General features: G+C 53.7%; 1 protein-coding gene across 1 annotated transcript; it reads right to left on the reverse strand.

Annotated features, from left to right (window-relative positions):
* Window positions 1-6772: 6772 nt before the first annotated feature.
* LOC107513163 lies at window positions 6773-14960 on the reverse strand. The gene is given in 3 exon segments (XM_016149510.2): window positions 6773-13971; window positions 13974-14522; window positions 14554-14960. Coding segments are annotated over 2 exon segments (1077 nt in total). The 5' UTR covers window positions 14482-14522; window positions 14554-14960; the 3' UTR covers window positions 6773-13402.
* Between the last annotated feature and the right edge of the window lie 23 nt (window positions 14961-14983).

The following is a 14983-nucleotide window of genomic DNA, read 5'->3' on the forward strand; positions in this document are numbered from 1 at the left end:
CTCTCTGAGCCTCAGTTGCTCGATCTGCATAAGGTGTACAGTGGAGTATTTGCTTTCCCAGGACTATAGTGAGAATTAAATGAGAGGACAAATGTAATATGCTTAGCATCGTGCCTGGGAATAGGCCGACAGGAGATGGGAGATGAGGGTGGGCACCGGCGGGTCTTAATCTGGGCACAGGCGAGGAGGAACCTCGGGGCCAGAAGGGTCTGAGAGGCTGTGTTTCTGCCACCCTGGCAGCTGGGTGGCCTCATCCGCGTCTTGTTTCTGGCTCCCAGGCACTTCCCCTGCAGCCTGTGCATGGAGGTTAATGAGCTGTTCAGTTCCGATGACTTGCAAGGCCTCCCTCCCCCCAGCTCAACACCTGCTGTGCCTGATTGATGTTGGCCCTGCGGCCAGAGAGGACCACAAGCCAGAACCGGGTCAATCAATTAGTTCCAGGCCCCAGGGAAAACTCTGTCCCCTTATTTTCTGCTTGAAATACCCAAGATAGGGATGGAAGGTTCTGGTCTTGCCTCACACCTCCTCCCCACATCGACACTGTCCCGGAGCTAAATATCAGATCTGAGCTTGAAATAGCTAATGATTATTGGTTATTTATGCCAAAGATTATATATATATATATATATATATATATATATATATATATATATATATATATATATTTTGCCTGTTTCTAATCCTGACCACAGTTCTCTAAAGCGAGAGCAATTATTATCTCAATTTTACAGTTAAGGAAACTGAGGCTTCAAGAAGTTACCATCACGGCCCACCTAGGTCACACGGCTGGGCGAGTCGTATTGCCTAAGACCGAAATTCAGAAGCTGCAGGACACGCCTCCTTCTTGGAACCTCAGTTCTTCCATCTGCAAAACGGGGCAACTCACACCACCCACCTCATTTGGTTGTGGGGAGAGGGAAAGAATCGTGCTCGTCACCGGGGTCCACCAGCTTAGAGTGTTAAGTACAGTACCAGTTGGTACTGAGAGAGAGATTGGGCGTGGGCCGGGGCTTGGGCCAACGCTCAGCAGTGGTGGAGTGCTCTGGGAGGCAGAAACTCAAGGTCAAGTTTGCTCTTTAGTTACTAAGGCTGGCCCTGTGGCCACAGTCACACCAGTAATAAAGATCAACAGAGAGCTTCCTAGGGGCAGCACTGCCCCAGTACTGATGCGAGTTCATGGAAGCCTCACACCACTGGGAGGCAGGTGCTACAGGTACAGTAATTGTACTCATTTTACAAATGAGGGGACGGAGGCTCCGAGAAGCTAAGCGACCTGCCTGAGAGACCACGCACCTTGCACGTGGCAGAGCCGGAACTTGACTCCGGGCCTGCCGCTGTGCTCTCGCCCCTGGAGTGCGTGCGGGGAAGATCTCACTGGGACAGACGAAGGCAGCTCTTCTACCTCCCTGCAGCACGGTCTCCGGGAAGAGAACTGGGCGTTCGAGTCGGGGGTGATGCGGTAACTTGTCTTCCCCCAAGTCGCAGGTCCTTCTGCTGAGAACGGTCCCTCCCTCACAGGCTGGTTTTCCAGATCAGGAGAGATCTTGTTGCATAAAAGCACTTTGTTCAGAAATTATTCGAGGTACTTACGAGCCTGTCATGCTGTTGCTGGGTGCTTGCCTTGGGTTGGGTCACCTATGTCATCTCTCTGCCCTGGCTTCTTCATCTGTCAGATGGAATTGGGTGGTTCTGGGGATTAACGAGATAATGCCAAGAACTTTCTGGGCCAGGCACACAGCAGGTGCTCCACATATCGACTCATATTTGTGTGTGCGCGTGTGTGTGTGCGTGCGTGTGTGTGCACATGCACGTACGTGTACTTATGCATTCACACCGCATTCGTCCCTAGGGAGAAAACTCATCTGTGACTGGCCAGATGGAAGAATACCTGGCCAGGCTATAGTTTACATTACTCACTTCCTTCTTCCTCCCATTCTGAGTGGAGTTTACAGGCCCCTCCCATTGGAAGGGTAGGTCGTATGACTTGCTTTGGCCACAGGAATGTTAGTGGATGTGGTTTGAGAAGATGCCTTGAGTGTGTCTGTACGGTTTGGTTTGGCTCTTCATTCTGATCTGCCATAGGAAGAGCATGCCCCCAGGGAGTTTCTCCTTCTGCCTGAGCCCTGAAACAGGGAGACATGGGGGGCAGACTTGAACCTGACCTGCAGTTGAAAAGGAAGGCTTAGTTAAGCCCAACCCAGACCTACAGACCCAGGAGCATGAGAATTAATCCCAGTTCTCATAAGCCACGGAGTTCTGGGAGGTTTGTGACACAGTATTATTGTGGCAATAGCTGACTGATACACCGGCCGGCGTCACATCTAAAGATTCTTCTGTGCGACAGACAACAACAGAATTCAGACCTGTTTTGGCGGCAGTGTGATGCAGTAATTCTCAAATTCTTTATTGGCATAAATAATTCAGACATTGGATTCTCACTAAACATCGCACTAAACACAAGAAACGATGGGCTTGTCGGCACAGAGGCTCACACTACCTGTCCAACGGCCCAAGTTAGAAATACTTTTTGAGAAGTGTAGAAAACTTTATAAATGATTCTGTACAAATATCTACAGTGGACCCTCCATCCATCTGGCCTTCCTTTCTCAGATGGTATTTGAACCTATTGTTCTTTCCAATGAATGAATGAGACACAGACAGCGACCGAGACAGACAGACAGAGACAGGGGAAGGAAAGAAGTGGCCCCAAAAGGAAAACATGAAACCGTCTTCTTATACTAACTCGTTCTGTGACAGTCGGCACAATCGTGGAGAAAACAATATGGGCCATCGGTCCATGTTGGTCTGTACAAGAAATAAGTCTTTATGTATATTTATATATATATATAATATATATGTATAATATTTATAGGTATATATGCTTTGTGTATAGAAAAGGTAACAGCATAATTTACATAGAGAGAAAGCCTTTTTACAATTACAGATTTTCCTAAGGTCAAAACTTGGACAGTAACCAACCGACTGAACCCTGCGGCATGTGCAGTGGACCCCGGAGCGAGACCGAAGCTCGGGGAGAGAGAGACCAGGGGCCTGAGGTGGGAACTGACTGCCGAAGTTCGGGATGTTCTCAGCCCGGCTCAGCCATGGGCAAGGGCGCTCACCCCATGTGACCAGGTCATCTGGCCCCGGTGAGTCCCTTCGGCCCCCATCTCAGGGCCTTGGAGGGGACTGGTCTGGCCAGAGGCTTCCTAGCTCCCTGAGATTAAACCTGTCCTATGGATGGTGACCCCCACATGAGCTGGGGTATCTATAAGACCTGGGCATCTTTCCCCATGTCCACCAGGGCACAAGCATCTAAGAAAATGGGTGATGCCCACCACCTCTCTATTCTGGCCTCCTTTTTGTTTCTGGAACACCTCGCAGGAGGTGTAATTCCTGGGGGCATTTCAGGCGAGCTATTGGGAAGAGAAGCCACACTTAGTGAGCACCTACTGTGCGCCAGGTATTGTGGGATGCTATCGACATTCATTATTTCACTACGCCAGCAACCTCAATGGTTAGGGATGAACCAAGTACTGTGGATAGCACAGAGCCAAGAAAATTCAAGGACTGCTTTGAGAGAATGGCTCGAGGAATGCATGTGGAGTTGAGTGGAAGCAGGTAAACAAGCCCTGTTACTTTATAGCAACCACACACACTGCCCCCTCCCCCACCCCGGGGGTCTGACCGACAGCGAAGATACTATGTTTTCTATCTTTCAAGCCCAGACATACCTCTCTAGGGACATGGTTAGCACATTCTCTCCTGCATTTGAGGCTGTATTGCAAACTTGGCCTGTGGCCCACTATGATCCCCAGGTCTTCTTCAGTCACTCTGTAACAAACCAATAGTCTGCCCATTGCACCTGTAATATTTAGTTGGAGACCCTTAAGAGTAAGGTCTTTCCATCAATACATTTCCATGTTCATGCATGTCCTTGACCTCAACACTCTGGGGACCTATACACAGAGTGACATAAACCCTCCAGGAAAGAGGCCGTGACGAGACAGCTGAGGGAGGCTTTCTGGTGTGGCAAGACAGGTCTATGGGCCTCAGGGAGCTCAGAGGATGCAGACGGAAAGTGAAGCAGAAGCAAGCTCAAGGAAGAGATGCTTTAGAGGGAAGGGCCGATGGTCCATCCACCTACAGCACTGATGTTGACTGACGGAAGAGCCTGATGGAGGGGGACTGAGCAACGGAGCCTGTGCGGAGGCAGGCGGCAACAGAGATGGAGGCCCACAGGGCCGAAGGGAGATGAGAGAGAGTCTGAGGCAGCATTACTACCGGCCTGACTCCATGACTCCAGCAAGCACAAAACCCTCCCGGGACATCTTCCGCAGGACACCAAGGCCAAGAGCCAGGTCTCCGTGTCTGAGCCAGGGCACCTTCTGTTCAGGGTTGGAGTCTCCCAGGGCCTAGCACCAGGCCTGGGGGGAAACAGGGCGAGGAGGGCGGGGCAAGTGTCCAGGGGCCAGGCTTTTAATAAATCACGCTCTTGCCTCTGGGCCTGCGCCTGGGCTGTTCCTTCTGCTGGCACGCTGTTCCCTCCCTCCTATTCCCATTCTACTCAAATCTCCAGGCGGAGTTCGGAAGCACCCCTCTCTAAGCACCCCGCTTCCTTGAGAGGCTTCGCTGGGGTGGGGGGCTTCTCCAGGGCCTCGGGGCTCCATCAGAACATCTCTCTCTCCTCCATCTGACTCAGGTTCCCTATGGGAAGGGGCTGCTTCTCTTCCCTTTCATTCCAGAGGCACGGGAGGCACTTTCTAAATAGTCCCTGGACGAGTTTATAAAATGAAGTTTCGGGGAACGAAGGGGCAGGGTTGCTTGATGCTGGGCTCGGCTGAGGGTGTCGTAAGTGGGGCTGGGGACATGAGCTTTTAAACTATGGGGAACATTTCTAAAGATTCTTTCGGCAGCTCAATTGGAGCCATTTAAAATCCCCATGGGCCACATCGTAGGAGCCAGGGTGGTGCTAGGGGCCTAAGGCGCAGAAGCAATGCCTTGCGGAATGTGGGGTCGATACAGGGGCCGTGGGGAACAAAGGCTCAGAAGTTGAGGGGCAGAGACGCTCAGGCGACAGTATGCCTGAAGTCACAGTTTGGGGTCTCAGCCTTGGAGCTTTCTGAGGATTTATTCCTGGCAGCAAGGTCAGGGTGTGTGTAAGCGTTCCCCGGGGGTGGGGAGCGCAGGGGCCTCAGCAGAGGGAAGACTGCTGAAAAGGAGGAAGGAGGGGTGGGGGTTCACAGCGCTGCTCCCGCCTGGCCGAAGCCAGAACACGCTTGCTCTGTCTCCTCCCTCAACGCTCCGGTCCAGCCGGGCACCGCCCGGCTTTGCAGGATTTGCAGGGGGCTACACAGCCCTCCGCAGGAGGCTGGTTGGGGCGGGGGGCAGGTGGGCTGGGGAGGGGGTGGCGCTTGGCGTGGCAGGGCAAGTACGTCAGGGAGCCTGGTGTCTACACTGTAGCTACATAGCAGTTACTTGAACTTACGTGAGTTCGTATGCACCCATTTAAAAATTGTTATTAATATTATATTATTATTAGCAACACAAATAGAAAAATAAATAGAGGAAAATGGCTACATTCTTGGAGGACCAATGCATTGCATTAATTGTCCAGGACACACTTAAGCTGCCACTGCCCCAATCTGGGCAGGGCTGGGGTTGGGGATAGGGTGACCCACCAGGGAATGGGGTCCCAGTTGACTCAGCATCCTTCTTGGAAGGTGCTCGGCTGAGTGTCCCCGCTTCTGGAAACAACTTTCCCGGCCCCAGTCCTTTGCGATGCCTGACTGCTCTGCTCCCCAATCCTGGGGCTGCTGGAACCCCAGGATCTGATTCTAGAACTACGGAGCTCCATCCCCAAATCGGCTATAAGGGACGGGATGCAATGGCCACTTCTCGTCCATATCGTTCACTTTATTGCTTCATCTCTACCAGACATTCATTATAACTCTCTTCTCCACAATTAACTAGGGACTGGAGGAAGAGTGGGAAAGGCCCTTCCTTCCTGGGGAAGACAGAGGGGCTGCCCTGAGTAGCCCCCGAGAGCAGCACTAGAATTGCCTGATGCCGGTCTTAAGATTTCATTTCAATTAGAGGCTTTATTTCCGAGAAGGACCGTGAGACGATGGAGCGGGCTACTGTGGAAGGAACAGGGGAGACTGTGGCAGGGACAGGCAGGGTGGGTGACCTGTGGGTCACTTCCTACCCCATAAGCCGGGGTCTCAGACCTTGTCTCGTCCATGTAGATAGTAAAGGGCCAGTCAATGTTCTCCTCTCTGGGGTAGCCTTCAAACGATTGAGGATGCTAAATATTGCTTTAAAACCTGTTTGCATGCCATAGTTACACAAGGGGCCCCCTCCTCGAGCTTTCCTGTTTCCCTCTGTCCAATTTCCTTTTCTCCTAGTGACATGGCCTGGAGACAGCGTACTCAAGACCTCATGCTTTGTCTCAAACCAGTGGAAACTAGGTGGGGACAGTTTTCCTTAAAACCTTCCAGTACCTTCGCACTGCCCTCAGAAGACCTTCAAGACCCTCCCAAGCCTGGATGCACCTCCTCCCGCAGCCCCCAGCCCAGCTCACCCACTTTCCGCCCAGACCATCCTCTCTGGCCTCCGTCCTGTCCCTTGAACAGCTTCCTCTGCCTAGGAAGGTGGTTCTCAACTTGGGTGCGTGTGGGAGGGTGCGTGTGGGAGGAGGCGTGGGGGAGGAGATTCAACCCTCCAGGAAACAACTTGAAATGTCTGGAGACATCTCTGGTTGTCAGGAAAGAGACCTAGTGGGTGGGGGCTGGGGATGCTGCTCAACATCTTACAACGCACAGGGCAGTCCCCATCGCATGAATTATCTGGTTCCAAATATCGCCAGCGCTGAGGCTGAGAGACCCTGCCCCAGAATGATCGCCCCTCCTTCCGGGTCTCAACTTACACGTCACCTCCTCGAAAAGCCCTTTGCCAACTGCTCCCTTCCCTTGTGCCCATCTCATGACACTGGCCATTGGTTTTCCTCCCATAGGCCTAGTGAGTTGTAATGCACACACTGTTGTTGGCTGGCTTCTTGTCTATCTCCCTCACTGGGCTCTAAGCTGCAGAATGGGGGAGACTCTTTCACTCATCCCCGAATGCCCCGGCTCTCAGATCCCGTAGATGCTCGATAAACAACCATCAATGAGATCCAGGGCTGATGAAGAAGTAAGCGCGCAGAAATCCAAACCGACTCACGCGTCACACCTGCGTGAGGATACGAAGACCCCGCCTCTCCCACCTTGATCGGCCCCATCGCTCGCCCCTCCAAAAAGGCGTTTCTGCCTGTCGTCTGCCTGTGTTTCGTCCTGCCATCCGGGCATCCGTCTTTCCAAAATTCTCATTCTAGAGCTGCCAGGTCAGAGTATTTTTAAACGAGAAGAACTAGCCGAGCTGGTGCTTCTTTTTTTTTTTTTTTTTTTTTTAAGTGGTGGAAAAGAAAAACCAAGATTTGTTTCTAATCATTAGACTTTCAGCTCGAAGGAGGCGCGATGCAAATAGCACGTTGGCACGAACGCGCGCTGCCCGCTCCGCGGCGGAATGGAGCCATTCTTCCGAGCTAATTTAAGCCGAATACACGGTGGTTATTTTTCATCTCCACCATTGTGTAACTTTCTCCTCAGCTCATGGTCCGGGGAGATGTTATCTGGCAGGAGGCGGGGGAGAAGAAGGGGAGGAAGGAAATGAAGAGGCAGCAGACTCAGAAAGCACTCTGAGCCACCAAGCTGGTTCTTAGAGGCGTTTCAAGAGCTCGGGAGTAGAGCTGGTGGTCCACTAGGACCCCAGGGCCTTTTATCTGGGTGAAAACTTGATTTCGAGCCTTCTACGCCAGGAAGACACTGAAAAGCAACTAGTTTCAGGTTCCTTTTCTTCCCCTCCATGGACAAGATTCTATAACTTCACAGATGTCCGTATGGATGACGGAAACTTGTACAAACCACCTCCAGTATGGAACACCCTTGCTGCTCCCCTGCCCACGAGCGCGCACGCACACACACGCCATGTTTCCTAAAGGTCCCCAGGGCTTCCAGCCCAGCTGTTGCATGGCTGGGGCAGCATTCAGGCCTTGGGGAGAAGCCCTTCCTTGGAAGATAAATGATCTCTCTCCAAGCAGGCAGATTACCAAGTACGATCACACACAGGGTCTTAAGGACAAAGTCTGTCTGCGTTTTCCAAGTTCCCTGATTGAACGTCAACTTTCACGGGGCCCTCAGAGACTCTCCACCAGCTACAGCCAACGCATCACATGACTGGACTTCTGGAAGTTCCCAAGGCCTTAGGTCTCAACCGACCTCCGCTTCTAAGAAGGGATGTAATTTGGGAGAGTTTATCTTCCCTCTCCGGGCCTGAGTTTTTTCTTCCGGGAAAGGAGTGAAGGCATGAGGTCAGAGACGGTCACTCACGTCCATCTCAAGTGGCAAGTCAGCTGCCCCGAGGCTGCATCTGTGGCCAGGAGGAAGGAGTGTTGTGATTGATTAGCAATGTCTGCCGAGACTACAGGAGGCGGGCAATGGTGGCAGAAATGTCACATATCTGCCTTCCCTGGGCTAGATCACCCTTCTAGATCTCCCAGATATAGATCATTCTAGATCTTTCTCTCGATAACTTGGTTGAAGATAAAAATTCTGGAAAGACATAGCTGACTTCTCGAGGACATGACATCCTTTAATATTTCCTCACTGGTGTTCAGGCCATGGTATGGCGGAGAAGTCACCTACACACAGCAAATCTGACCCCTCCGCTGGAAGACTGGCCAGAGTTTTCCTGTATGGCATCCTTGTGCTGGGTACCACTGTCACGTGAACGGAACTGGGGTCTACCATCATCAGAGAGGGAATGGGAGGTGGCAGGGACATGGTTTAAGCTTTCTGGGGCTCGGCTTTTCCTACCAGCATTAAATGGAAAAGTAGGAACGGCTGGTGACCAGCAGCCACTGCGGCCTTATCGCTCTGCCTGGATGTACCTCGATCAGCATCGAGGTTCATCATTCAGAGTTCCAGCCTCTGGGGGACTTAGGGCTGCATGGGGGCAATCAGTCTTTCTCCATTCCTAGAAAGTAGTCTGTAAATGCGACTCTTCTCTGTTGGCCAGTACATTTGGGGGCCTTTGCTCTTAGAGTACCATGCAAGATATCAAGATGAATTCACAGACGTGAATCTTACTAGGGATTCAGAAACCAGCCTGGGAAAGTTTGGGAAGAGCAGCTTGCTAATGGCCTTTTAGAGATTTAATTACACGAGCGTCTTAAACGCTCTGATAAGTCCCGCAACCAAGAAATACGTTTAATCTTGTTTTGCCTAAGCATTTTCAATGCATCTTTGTCCCAGAACCCTTCCAATAATATTCATCCATCTAATAGTCATCCATCTAGTCCGCCATAGAATTAAGGTCTGTGGAAGATGCTTGTAAACTGAGTCTAACCTGGATCATGCAAGCTCCAAAGCCTATTTCCTCCAACTCAGGCCTCGACAAAGGAAGAGCGAGCATCTCTACTCCATGGAGATGAATCCTTCCTAGCCTTGGTGTGTGAAGGAAGTGGGCTGTGTGAGCCCAAGGAGCAGGAAGGAAGGGCCCCTCCCCGCCCTGGGATGGGGGAGCGCTCACTGGTGAGCTTCTTGGGATGGCAGACCAGTTAAATTCCCAGTGTGGGAGAGGAAGAGACAGAGAGAGAGACAGTGTCTAACTGACAGTGCAGGCTGCTTGGAGCAGGGGTGCTAGAGGAACCCAGGAGTAGCTCTGCCGACCCAGACCGACACCTCCTGGAAACCCAGCAGCCGCCGGCACCTGTCGGTCTGGGAGTATGAGTGGGGGCATCCACGTAAACTCCCCACATTCCCCTGCACCCTTTCGGTGACTTCCTCTCTTTCCCTCTCCAGAGCATGTCAGAGGCTGGGGCTGTGATATCCCGACAGGCAGCGGGGCATAAACCACTCGAGGTGGCGGTGAGTTCCTGGGAACGGGCAAGTCCAAAGACTCGGATTTAAAATGTTGGCTCCACCACTTAGTAGGCTGCTTGGCATCTATTTCCCGTAGTTTCCTGGCCTGTGAAATGGGGATAATGACACCTACCTCCCACGACCGTCCCATCACGGGGATTCATAATAAACGTTCCGTGAGCAGCAGCTGTTAGAGATGCATCATTATTCCACTTCCCAGGGCCCAGAAGCCTGGGGACATCTGCCCGACGGGTCTCTCTCTGAGTCGCATCCATTGAGCTGGGCCGATTCATGTGGGACCCACGACCCAGGGCCTGGCTGTGGGGTTCCCGTCGCTGCCCGGCCCTGCCAGTGGAACCTCTCTGGCTGGCACGGGAGGGCGTCTGGCCCCCCTGGGACAGTGCCTTGCTCTTCCCCGGCACCCCCCTGCCCCTCTCCACATTCTGTAAACGTTCACTGAGCACCTATTACACGCCAGGCGCTATGCGAGATGGCAGCGCACAGAACAGCTGAGGAGGTTGTGGGGGTGCCGAAGCTCCCCCACCAACTCTCTGGCGCAGCGGGTTAGAGAATGGGCATGGGCTGTGCCTCGAGACAGGAGTCGGGCATTCGGGTCAAGAATCAGGAATGAGGCCCACTGTGGCATGATGTGGGGAGAGTCAGCAAGAACGAGGACCTTGGAGACGTTGCGTTCCCTCGTTCTGGGGCCCAGACCGACACCTGCTGCTTCTTGCTCTCCTTACGGGTAGGCGTGTGCAGGCGAAGGGTGGGGTGGGGATGAGGTGAGGCTGGCAGCCTGGGAGAGTGTCCGCCGGAGCCTGCTCGGGCACCTCCTCACTTCACGGGCAAAACCGGAAAGGATACGGCAAGCTCACGTCTCACCAAGGTCCATTCTTTTTGCCGCTGAGTGACAGCATAAATCAAAGCAAACATTGTGCCACCCGCCCCACCAGACTGGGCTGAAACACATGCATTCGATGGTCAAGTGATGGCCACACTACAGACAGGCCGCCCACCCTCACCCACGAAGCCCAGGGCCGTTGGCCACCAGTGAGGGAGGTGTCGGTCAGGGCCAGCAGGAGCAAAGTGGGAGCAAAGTTCTGACTCTTGTGGCCCAGGGGTTCTGGGAACCTAGCCTCCAGGGCGTCTGCCATGGAAGGACCGAGGGGGCCTGTCAAGGTACAAGAGGGAGCCCCACAGAGGGTGTTATAGGTTGAATTGCCTCCCACCAAAAAAACAAACAAACTAAGCTCCCCAAAACGAAAAACAAACAGAAAAACACCAAGTCCTAACCCCGAGAACCTCAGTATGTGACTTTATCTGGAAACGGGGTCATCACAATGTAATTAGTTAAGATGAAAATCAAACTTGAGTAGGGGTGGACCTCTAGTCCAACACGACTGGTGTCCTAAGAAGAGAGAAATTCGGACACAGAGACAGAAACCCACAAGGAGGCCACGCGGCCATGGCGGGACGCGGCTCCCAGCAGAGGAACGCCAACGACGGCCAGCAAACCCCCAGGAGAAGAGGAGGCAAGGCGCGCCCCTCGCGAGGGCAGCAGAGGGGGCGCAGTTCCACCCACATCTGGGTGGTAGATGTCCAGCCTTCGGGACGGTGAGAGAATCGGTTTCTGTTGTTTTAAGCCGCCCAGTTTGCGCGCTCTGTTAGGGCAGCTCCGGCCAGCGAACAGACGGCGGGAAGGAGGCTTTAAGTGGTGGGACGTTTGGAACGAGGCCAGTCCCGGGGGGGACGAGTGGGCGAAGTGACTGCTGGCAGGGGATAGGGATGGGGAAGACGACCGTGGAGACTCAAGGTGGGAAACAAGCATAGGAAAGAAAGCCAGAGTCATAGAAATATCAAGGGTCTTTGTTAGGGACGGAACTGTACGCCAACCCCCTGAGGCCCCAAATTCATATGCTGATGTCCTCACCGCCAATGTAATTTTTATGTAGAGATAGGGCTTTGAAAGAGGTAATTAAGATTAAATTAGGTCTGAAGGGTGGGGCCCTAATGCGACAGGACTGGTGTCCTTATAGGAGGAGAGAGAGATCAGGGGTGCGCACCCACAGACAGGACGAGCATGCAGCAAGAAGTGGACCGTGTGAAAGCCAAGGACAGGGCCTTAGTCGAAAGCAAGCCTGCCCACACTCCATGATCTTGAACTTCCGGCCACCAAAACTGTGAAATAAATTTCACTTGTTGAAGCCAACCAGCCTGTGGCAATTCCGTCACGGCTGCCTGAACTAACACAGCCTTAAAGTCCAGCTAGGCCCTCATCCTCCAATGCCGGAATTCCCTCCAAATCATGCATGCACTCCAAGTGGTCCCAACATTTGTTCCCACCTCTCGGGGACAGGGGGCCGGCCTTCTCCCTCTGGGACAGTCCTCTGCACCTTGGGACAAGCTGTTAGAAGACGCCTCCCTTGCCGGAATAAGTTCTCTGCCCCCACGACTCTCAGCCCTGGCTCTTGTTCCTCCCTTGGGGGCCACACACAAGTTGGTTTCTTCTTCTATCAGACAGTTCTCTAGATCAGAGGCTGACCAGCATTTTCTGTAAAAAGCAAGACAGTAATATTTTTCAGCTTTAGGGGCCACACTGTCTCTGTTGCAAACAGTTAACTCGGATAGCACAACAGAAAGTATGGCCCCCAAATTTTGTTTGACATTTTAATTTCATGGAGTTTTCACATATCATAAAACCTTCTCTTGTATTTTTTCTCCCCAATTAGAGAATGTAAAAAGCATTCAGGGGGCTGGATATGGCCCACGGGCCATAATCTGCCAACCCCAGCTCTAGATTTCTCAAGACGGTGATTAGCACCAGGCTAAGTGTAAACCACTTTCTTCACGCTCCTTAGTGGGGACAAGAATTGCAGAAGGTGAGGGAGGGATGGGGGTGGGGTGTGTGCACCTGGGGTGGGAGCTGGGCAAGCGGCAGAACCGGTTTCCTCAACGCAAGAGTCTAGTCCCCAGAGATCAATCCAGGGACTAAGAATCCAAGATACAAGTGGAGAGAAAGAGGGGGTCGGGGGGCTCCACGGCAAGAGGAGATGCTTCTCTTTGACCAGTAAAAGAAAAACCAGGACAAGACGGCCGTAAGTGGCGACTCGGAGTCTCTGGCTTCCTTCTGGGGGTGATGACACGTGGGGACATCCCCGTACAGGGCCAAGGGGGTGTTCCCTGGCAGAGGAGTCCATGTTTTGTGAAACACCTGTGGCCTGGAAGAGTTGGGCTCTAATTCAGTGTGCAAATCCACACGCCCTCCAAAGAAGGCAAGGTCAAGGCTTCCTGGCGAATCTTCGCTCCGTGGACTGGTCCCCTTGGAAGCCCACGTGGATGCAGGTTTGCTGAAGAGAGGCACGGACAGAACATACTTGCTGTGGGGCACTGGGCGCCTGCACGCGGCCGTGATGGGATGAGTGTGCGCACGCACACGAGCTTTGCTATGTGGATTTTACAGAGGGAGTCGCAGGCGAGGCTGGCCCATCGTGGCGGAACATACAACTACCCCCTTTTCCTTTCTTTGCAAGACTAATGAACGTGACCTCCTCCGAACACTTTGCTAGTGAATAGAGGTCGGAGGTCGCAGAGAAAAAGCGGTGGTTTGGCTCTTCCTGGACTGAAATAGCTAAACCTTCAAGCTGGCCTCCGAACAATTCAGGGTGGCGTAGGCGGCAAGAGAGGGGCAGGGAGGGGCCGGAATCCTGGTGCAGGCTGGCGACGGCGGGGACTGGGGAAGCTGGGCACAAAGCGAGGACGTGCCGAAGAGGGAGGTCAGGAGCAAGTGACGTAGGACCTAAGGACAGAGCCAAGGAACCCTTTCCGGCAAAGCAGAGAAGCTTCAAAGGCACAGGAGTCGCCAGAGTGTCTTCCTGGGTCCCTTGGGCCCTGTCCTCCACCTCGGGCTGGTGCGAGTGAACAGAGAGAAAAAGCAGCCTCCGGAGACCCTTCCGGGCCTGGCACAAGGCGCTGGGCGACCACGGCAGTGAGTTCTGGAAACGAGAGGGGCAGCGGGGTGCAGGCTGCCGCTCTGGTGAGCGTTTCGGCTTCGGGGCAGCAGTACCCTGCGCCTGCTTCTCCCTCTCTCGTTTCCTGTCGCAGCACGAAGGTCCGTGACAAAGACTGGAGTCCAGGGACCCGAGAAGTCTGGGCTGGATTTTGGGCCCTCAGGAGGCCGCTGGGAAGAGCCCGGGCCCAGGCCCAGGCCTGGTCCCCTGGGGGGCTGTTTGGACAGGTGGCAGCCTCTGACAAGTGCCCCCTGGCAACATGAGAGCCACTGGGGCTCGTGCAAATGTGTGTAAAATGCCTCCGAGGCACATAAATATTGAGCCAAGAGCCACGGAATTACACAAGTCCCCAGAAGGGGCAGGTCCACCTGAAAATGGCCCACATGGGGACCTGTAGTCTGCTCCCACTCAGAGCGGAGCACTGGGAAGGCCTTCGAGAAGGTTTGGTGAGGCACGGGGGAGGGGCGGGGGCTTCCCTTGCCCAGGGTCTTGGGAAGCATGGCCGATCTCATCATTTTTCCCAGTTAGAAGCGGGCTTGGCCCCCAGAACACGAACCTGTCCGGGGGCCACCCAAGGTGGAGAAGACCCTTCCCTCCGTCACCTGGTTGGATGTTGAGTCTGAGCTCAAGTAGGGTTTCTGAAGTCTTAGTTCTCCCCGTCTGGGAGGGAGATGTCTGGATACGGTAGCCACCGGAAGGAATCGAGCCTGGGCAACGTCCAGGAAGAAGAGGCTGGGGGCCGACCCTGGGCGTGCTGCCCGCTGCCCGCTGCCCTGCTATTGTTCTCCCGGGGGACAGACTGCTCTTGGGTGCCAGGTCAGATGAAAGGGGTCCAGGGCTCTGGGAACGTAAGACCTACCCTCACAAGGTATGGAACATAAGGAACGTAAGACAGAGGCTCCTGCCGTCCTCCTGCACCGCGGACCAGCTCTCAGCACCCTTCCTGAGGAAGGGACACTTGATCCCGAGGTGGTGGAGGAGCGACGGGGAGGGACGGAACGCGGGGGCCGGGGGCAC

This window comes from Rousettus aegyptiacus, unplaced genomic scaffold, assembly GCF_014176215.1.
Source record: "Rousettus aegyptiacus isolate mRouAeg1 unplaced genomic scaffold, mRouAeg1.p scaffold_m13_p_5, whole genome shotgun sequence".
Taxonomy (NCBI): domain Eukaryota; kingdom Metazoa; phylum Chordata; class Mammalia; order Chiroptera; family Pteropodidae; genus Rousettus; species Rousettus aegyptiacus.